The sequence below is a fragment of the Silurus meridionalis genome, chromosome 13, assembly GCF_014805685.1.
Source record: "Silurus meridionalis isolate SWU-2019-XX chromosome 13, ASM1480568v1, whole genome shotgun sequence".
Lineage (NCBI taxonomy): Eukaryota > Metazoa > Chordata > Actinopteri > Siluriformes > Siluridae > Silurus > Silurus meridionalis.
In genome coordinates, this window is record NC_060896.1 from 3,122,314 (window position 1) to 3,131,388 (window position 9,075).

At 38.0% G+C, this 9,075-nt stretch overlaps 1 protein-coding gene across 6 annotated transcripts in view; it reads left to right on the top strand.

Moving 5' to 3' along the window:
• Positions 1-9,075, top strand: part of plch1 (phospholipase C, eta 1) — an 81,974-nt gene that overhangs the window by 35,929 nt on the left and 36,970 nt on the right. For all 6 annotated transcript variants that reach the window (XM_046864757.1, XM_046864758.1, XM_046864756.1 and 3 more), the window contains 3 exons: positions 229-375; positions 2,818-3,061; positions 7,508-7,637. In XM_046864757.1, the coding sequence (XP_046720713.1) occupies positions 229-375; positions 2,818-3,061; positions 7,508-7,637 (521 nt within the window). The remainder of the gene's footprint in view (positions 1-228; positions 376-2,817; positions 3,062-7,507; positions 7,638-9,075) is intronic.

The window sequence follows — 9,075 nt, forward strand, 5'->3', positions numbered from 1 at the left end:
ACTCTTCGTGCAGCGGCAGATTGTGGCCAATTACTACTTATTCATATCAGGATCGTGAAGACGCCTGTCGATCTGTTGACTATAAAAAAAGAACCTGTGTTTTAAACTTAAATTTCCTGCGATCAGATATTTTGGTGTTTCTTTCTAATAGGGGTAAAAATGGTTGCATCTATTTTAAATTTGGTCGTTACTTGCTATCAACTCACTGTTATGTGTGTGTCTTCACAGTTGAGCGATGTATGAGTGTGATGCAGTCAGGCACTCAGATGGTGAAACTGAAGAATGGCTCTAAAGGCCTGGTTCGCCTCTTCTACCTGGACGAGCATCGCTCCTGTATCCGCTGGAGGCCTTCCCGCAAGAGTGAGAAAGCTAAGAGTAAGCACAAATATATACACACATTACCACACAAAAGTCCAAAAAACATGCACATCTAAAGAGAATTGTCTATTTATAAATGATTTTTATATATACATATAGAGTGTGTATATATATATATATATATATATATATATATATATATATATATATATATATATATATATATATATATATATATATATTTAGGGTGTCAAAATTCATTGTTAACTGAAATTCGTTTTAACGGCATTAACTTCAATTAATGTGCGACTAATGCAGCATGCATTTCTGTTGGACAATTTTCGTACAAAATATATATAAATAAATATAACAGAGGTGAAATTAAAACCTTCAACGCAACGCACATTTATTCCTTTATTTACTCTGATATGAACAACTCTCCAGCCAAAAATGATTTTTAGTCGCTAAACATTTGTTTTACTGATGTGCCAAGTCTCAAATCGAGCACCAAAATCCGCCATGGTGCGCACATACGCCAATTAAACCCGTCGGCGTGGAAACAAAGCAAAAGTTCCTTTTGATGTCCTGATGATTTTAATATTCAAAACACCATAATTAGTTTAACCCATTTACAAGAATATTTTGTTTTCATGCATTGTGTTGAATATGGTTTCTTTAATAAAAAACATATATTTGCATAAAGCATCAACATTTCTCCATGAGCATGTTGATTAAAATTCCAAAAACTTGAAAAGTATTAATTTAAGGTACATTTAGATCAGATAATAATATGTGTTTAACTCATGACAATCATGCGATTAATCACGATTAAATATTTTAATCGATTGACAGCCCTAATATATATATATATATGTGTGTGTGTGTGTGTGTGTGTGTGTGTGTGTGTGTGTGTGTGTGGTGAAATCTATCATTTTTCTTTATGATTCAATAGATTTTTCTGAGATTATCTATTGCATCTAATTTAATATATGTATGATGATACTGCTACCGTATCTTTGGTGCTTAAAACCCTACATTTGACATACACATGCATAATGATATAGCTACTGCATCTTTGGTGCTTGGACCCAAAAAATTTACATTTAAATAATAATATGGCTACTGTACCTTTGGTTTTTAGACAGTTCATTTGCCCATTTTGTCTTTTGTGCTTGGACTCCACCAAAATAAACTATATGTGACGATACAGTATGGCCATTGAATCTTTGATGCGTGGACTTCTAAATGTAATATATGTATGAAGATATGGCTCCTGCATTTTTGGTGCTTGGACCCCTAAAAATAACCTATATTTGATAATATGGCCATTGCTTTTTTTCTGCTTGTTATGGTGTTTGAACCCCAGAAATAATATCATTTATGACATTATATTTCATGCTTCATAATTTTGGTGCTTGGATACCCATTCAGAGGCCTTGGATTATGCAAGCACATACTCTCCAATCCAATACAGGAGTCGTCCTGTTGTATGCCATATGCCAGTCTTGAGCTGGACATGCAATGTACTGCTCAGGTGTAAGCATGTTTCTTTTTTTAACTCTCTTTTTAGTAAGTTAAGCAGGTCTGAATGGGTAAGGGATTAGCCCATGTAAGTGCTTTGTTCATTGTGCAGAGTGGGTGGCTCATTGGGGAAAATAATAATCTCTCCTCTCCACCCTCAGCCAGCGAGGTCCTCTGATTTGATTGTCAGCACACATTAGACGCATCAAAGCCCAAATACAATGACAAATAGCCACTGTCAATCGTTATCTCTCTTTCCGTCTCCCTCAATTCATACTTCATTTTTGTAATTCTAGTTCACGTTTCTGTCTGCTATCACTTTAAAAAGTCTGTCTGTGCAAGATAAGCCTCTTTGTTTCTTTCCATTTACATAATTAAAAAAGAAGAAGGAAAAAAAGAAACAGGAGCAGATTGTGTCCAGCTCGTTGCCTGTTGAAGGAGGTTGCTTCTGAAGGAACGCTCTCTCGCTCTGCCGATGATGTATGCCGATACGTTTGCGATCATGTTATGGATAAAGAACAGATTTTCCGTTAGCTACTGTGTAATATTTCGGATACTGTTTATAAAGAACTTCTGCTATGGCCGTGATAATGAAGATTTGGATGGAGATGCTCTCCCGGAGGTGTATAAAAGAGAGACAGTTTGACGGCGACAGTGAGTGCGAGACAGAAATGCAATGATTCGTTACACACCGATTTTGCGTTCAGCAAAAGTGAGAAAATTGATCAAGAGAATATACGACGCCAGTTTGTGGCTGGTTGAATATTTCTTTACCCTCAATGATCTGATATGTTCATTATAGAAAACATTATTCTGCATCGCCTTCGGTTCAAAAATTGTTTAAATCGTTTGCCCGATTTAATCTTACCACAGTTACTGTTTGCCTTTCGGTTTGTAAGTCAGTTTTAATTTAGATTGCTTTTGTAGATGTTTGCTGAGGTACTGATTTGAAAATGACCTCTGTGTTTTTTTTCTCAGTCACCATTGATTCACTCTACAAGGTTACCGAAGGTCGACAGAGTGATGTCTTTCATCGGCATGCTGACGGAAATTTAGACCCCGGATGCTGTTTTACCATTTACCATGGCAACCACATGGATTCTCTAGACCTGGTGACATCCAATGCTGAGGAAGCAAGGACTTGGGTGACGGGACTCAGGTACCTGATGGCAGGCATTAGTGATGAGGACTCATTGGCCAAAAGACAACGAACCCACGACCAATATCCTTTATATGAGCAGGGTGGGGGGATGAGTGGGAAAAGCAAAGAACTTCTTCACTGATTGCTAAGAGACGTGATATTTATTTAGTTAAAATGCATTTATAACTATATGTTTGTGAGGTACCGTAAGCCTTAATGGAAACTTCAATTACTTTACTGTGTGCTTGGATTGTATTCTGCTTCACTTGAAACATTATATGGATTTATTTAGTTTATAGACACTTTATATATGTTTTTCACCAAGTAAATATTTAATTATGACCCTTATTTTGCATATACTTACTTGATGGAGTTAAAAGAAAACTACACTTGTTTCCACTCTTACAATCGGAATCAGAGCAGTAATGGTTCAGTGGTCAAGACTCTGGGTTTCTGACCATAAGGGTGCTTGTTCAAACCCCAGCACTATCAAACTGGGCCCTTGAACACAACACTTATCCCCCTTATCAGCTCCAAGGGTGTTGTGCCATGTCTGACTGCAGCTTTTCAGACAAGCTGGGATATGTAAAAATTGCGAATTCCCATCTGGAAGGACTAAAGGGATCTACAGGGAGTCCCCGACTTACGATGGAGATGCGTTACAATGACCAAATCGTAGCTTTAAAATATCGTTAATTGAGACATGGCCTGATCCAGGTGATCAGTAGACTGTAATTTGTTAAAAATATATTAAATTACAGAACATAGTTTAGCAAAACAATTTAGTACTCTAATGTATAAACTATACATGTACAGGTGCGTGACGAGCGCCGGTTTGCAAAGGGATGGGTACGAAGCACACCTGTAGCTAATAAGACTAATCAGTGCTTTTTTTCATTGTCGGATGACAATGGGCTTTAAAAAACAAAAACACAGAACAGAATATGAGCTCTAACACCAAGACAACTGAAATCTGTCGACCGCTGGCGAGAGTAAGGCACTCTCACAAGGGCGAGATGCGTACATCCTGCTACATTTACCTGCTGCGTGAAACGTAAAATATTTGTACTAATTTGTTGTATCGTCAGTCAAACCGTGACTCAGGGACTACATGTGTTTATTGGCCCTTCCTGACCAACACTAACTACCATAAGTTAGCCAGAGAAAGTTGTTAGCTGGCTAAATGTTAAGCTACATTCAATTAAATCCCATGTAAAAATAGCTACCTTTAGACAAGTTAAGCAAGCTCTATCATGCTATAAAACATAAAGAACCTGATTTTGTTATTAGACACACTTAAAATGAAATATCTTTTTATTTAACTTTTTGATGTATCCAGATTTTGACATACTAGAACCTTACTGGCATTTGAGACACATGCAAAAGGGAAAATATTTCACTTGTAGTTTTATGAACTATATAAATAGTAGAAAAAATGTCAGGCTATCACCAGGAGAACGCTACCACTTCTCCGTTGTATTGTCAGTGAAGTGTAACGTCGGAGCGCGAGAGACCGAAAAACCTGTCAGAGAGACCTGGTCTTTTTTAAGCAGTCCAGTTTGTGTCTTCTATGACAGAGTCTGAGAAACGTCTTCTTTTGTGACTCACGAACTGAACACGTGTGCAATACCATCCACACACCATATGGCTAATGACACAGCTGACAAAACTGCTGAAAGAATCAGCGATATCTGCTTCCTCACAAGCACGACTGAAGCCTTCCTGCACTGTTTTCAAGCCAAAGAGCGCAGGTCCTGGCTTGACTCCTGTTTGATGGCTAATAGAGTGTGACATGGTGCTAGAAGCTTTTTTTTTTGAAAGGGAGGAAAAAGAATAACTGACACACACACACACACACACACACACACACGCACACACACACACGCACACATAGCCTAGAAGAAAGAGAAAATATACTGCATTGGTTTCTTTACAGAAAAAACACACCGATGCAGACAAACACACGAGACGAAAACAGACCAAAGACAAAACATTTACATGCTCCTTTACTGAGTACCAATCTGTGAAATTTATTTGTGAAATATCCTGCCTCTGTGAGAGCTAGGGCAAGATGAAGCTGTCTTCCAGCTTGGGGACTATCCACCTCAACCCTTTGCAATGATTAGCACCTCCTGATCAACACAAGCTATGCTAAGCAGTAGGCTAGCCAGCTAAGGTTGTTAGAGGAACTAATATCACATTTTCACTGGAAACTTTTTCACATACTAGTGTTTTATAGTGCTTTGAGAAGTTTTCTTTGTGGACAAAATTATTAGGAAATCTGACCTTCCACATGAGGACGCCTTCAGATGTGATTATAATACAATTTTGCGTTCTTTTGAACAATGCTGACTGCACCCCAGGCCCCCTCACCTCATCAGACATCAGTAGCTCAGTTTACTAATTTGGAGCATAAATCATAAATGAGTGGAACATCTTCCCAGAAGAGTGAAGCAATTTGGGAATAAAAGTGGAAAGCGATTTTACTTATGACCAGGTGTCTGCAAACATTCGGCAATATAGTGTACCTTAGCATTAGCATTACACCAAGATGTCATTCCAGATGTTTATGGTTGCAAGGGTCTATTGTTACCATACAGTAGTATACAAATCCCTTTGGTAGCCGAATTTATAAAACTTGATTTAGACCTGCAATACAAACACGTTTAGTCTAAACATATTACCTGTTGTATTTCTCAGCATAGATTCCTCACAATCCTTTGCCGTACTTTTTTAAATGCTGCAATCCTGCTTTCAGAATTGAAGCGTTTATTTTCACAGCCTTTCTCGTCTCCTCAAATGACAATCTTTCAGTTTTTTCGTCACGTACACGCCCACGCCATTTCCTCTTGGCTGTCTTTCACACCAAAATAACTTGTGACCAAATTAAGTAAAGATGAATGAAAGGGAAGGATTTTGCAAGCTGTACTGTGTAAAACCAGGACAGGGAGGTTCATAATCCAGAGCTTGAGCTGCATGTAAGCGCAATGAAACATTAAAACACCCTTCAGCAGTTGGGATGATGCATTAGGGAAGAACTGGATATGTGCTGGTATTGTGAGGGCCGTCTTTTTTGATATATACTCTCTTTCAATCATACTCTCTCTCTCTCTCTTGCTCTTTCTCTCTCTCTCTCTCTCTCTCTGTCTGATCTCTATAATTTATTTAGACAGCACTCAGGGTCAGGCAGTGCCAAGACCATCCTGGATCCATTATAATGTAATGGAGAATAAGTGGGTAAGGGGATGAGCTCATCATATACCGAAGCTAACTGGGTTCGTGACAGAATTTGCACACTTGCCATGTACAATCCATCACATACGTGCTAATTTGAAAAGGCAGCAGGTCACATTTTCTTGTTCACAATCATGTTTGCAGCAAAGCAGTGGCAATCTTTTTATAATCTATGGTCTCGTTGGAGCTTGGACCCCTTCAAATGTAACATATATATGATGGTATGCTACTGAAATGCAATATATACACCAACCAGGCGTAACATTATTACTTCAGAACATTCTGAGCGGTGAAGAGAAGAACACTGATGATCTCTTCATTATGGCACCTGTTAGTGGGTGGATTTATTTATTAGGCAGTGAGTGAACATTTTGTCCTCAAAGTTTATGTTAGAAGCAGGAAAAATGGGCGAGCGTTAGGATTTGTCAAGTTTGACAAATTGTGATGTCTAGACGTCTGGGTCAGAGCATCTCCAAAACTGTTGTGGGATGTTCCTGGTCTGCAGTGGTCAGTATCTATCAAAAGTGCCCAAGGAAGGAACAGTGGTGAACCAGTGACAGGGTCACGTGCGGCCGAGGCTCATTGATGCAGTGAGGAGTGAAGGCTGGACCGTGTGGTCTGATCCAACAGACAAGCTCCTGTAGTTCAAACTGCAAAAGAAGTTCATGCTCTTGATGCTCAATGGGTTACAATTGTTTTAAGCAGCAAAAGAGGGGACCAACACAATATTAGGCAGGTGGTCAAAATGTTACACCCAATCCTAAGCATTAACACAAAATTGGCCCTCTCCTAGTTGTTCTTCCACTTTTTACTAGATTTTGGGGGCAGGACTGGGGGGTTGTGTTCATTCAGCTATAAGAGCATTAGTGAGATCAGATACTGATGTTGGAGAAGTTGAGGAAGTTCTGTTTCCAGTTCATCCCAGTGCTGTTTAGTGAAGTTGAGTATATCAGGGATTTGTGCAGGATCTTGAATTTTTCTATACGATCTTCACGGAGCTCAGTATTTGCACAAAGTCAAGCTGGAACAGTCTATTAATTCCATTGAATTATACTAAGACATTTGATTCTACGGTGTGCTTCTGACTTTGTGCCAATTTGTATAAATAAATATCAATATGGCTCTCTATATTTCTTCCGAAAATAGTTTTATTTTATAAATAAACTGATTGATTCTGGATTTACCGCACTCTCCTGTTTTAGTCTCTCAGTCTCTTTTTAAAAATTCTCTAGAAGTTAAAATCTAGAATCCATTAGGATTGAAAATGACTCCGTTCCTTAACCTGGAGCGAAAGTGGATGAAGCAGACGTTCGAGGAGGCCGACAAGAATGGAGATGGGTTCCTGAACATTGACGAGATCTATCAGCTGCTCCACAAGATGAACGTCAACCTGCCTCGTCGCAAAGTCAAGCAGATGTTTCAGGTAATTGAACGTCAACTAAATGTGATTGAGAAAGAAATACTGTTGCCTTTAATTATATATTTTGGATATATATTTTTTTTTTACAAAGTGAGACACACTTGGAATATCCATTTTCTTCAATCACAATTATAGAAGTGTAGAAATATGATCATATCTTTTGGCAGTCACACAGATGTGTAATGGAATAATGCACCAGGTGACAGATTACATAGAGGCACACGTGCACTGATATCGTTTTGTTTCTGTCGAAATCACTTTCGATCTGTTGCTCAAATAGTGGGGTCTCATTATTAGTATTGATTTTTTTAGAACTAGCGGGTTCATTTTCTATAACAGCGACGTGTGGGCAAGATTTCTACGCCGTGACTTCCATCACAACTATGACAGTATCGCACATTTTCTCTCGGGCTTCCTCATTATTCCAGTTTGAAATAAATCTTCTTTTGTGTTTGGTGGTAATTTATGACTCACTGGAAACAATGCATCAGTTCTGTCATTGAGCCCAAAATCAGATCATTGGATTTGTTTTTCTCACTCAATAAAAAGTATAGAATAATGGATGAAGAGTGGGAATAGAGAGAGAAAAAGGTAAAAAAAATGATGAACAAAAAGAAAACTTTTGTAAAAGGCAGAGAAGATGAGATGGGATATAAGGGATCAAGGTGAGTGGAGATTTATATAGATTTCAAACACAATCCTTTTGTCCTGTTAGTGGCACGATGTTCGGTTGTCAGCCAGGCTTGACCTGTGGTCCGTCTCAAGAACATGCTTGGCTTACAAAGGTCTTATATCAGCTTAATCTAAAGCCAGATAGCAGGAAGTGCTTGGGTTTTTTAGTGTTTTTGGCAAAGGTCAGATGTTGGATTTGCTGCAGACAGAAATGCTGGGATCAAAACCAGTCTATGACAAATCAGTTACAATAAAGTGTATCACAATAAAGACTAGCATTTTACACTGTTTAATGTCAGAGACCACACCCCTTTCTTTTCTTTTCTTTTCTTTTCTTTTCTTTTCTTTTCTTTTCTTTTCTTTTCTTTTCTTTTCTTTTGATTTCTTTTCTTTCATTTTCTTTTTTCATTTGATAGCATTCCCTTACCTTCCTTTCCTTTCCTTTCCTTTCCTTTCCTTTCCTTTCCTTTCCTTTCCTTTCCTTTCCTTTCCTTTCCTTTATTCTGTTTCGTTAAATTAAATTTCATTTTTCATTTTCTTTCCTTCCTTTCCTTCAATTTTCTTTCCTTTCCTTTCCTTTCCTTTCCTTTCCTTTCCTTTCCTTTCCTTTCCTTTCCTTTCCTTTTATTTTGTTTTGTTTAATTAAATTTCATTTTTCATTTTCTTTCCTTCCTTTCCTTCAATTTCCTTTCCTTTCCTTTCCTTTCCTTTCCTTTCCTTTCCTTTCCTTTCCTTTCCTTTCCTTTCCTTTCCTTTCCTTTTATTTTGT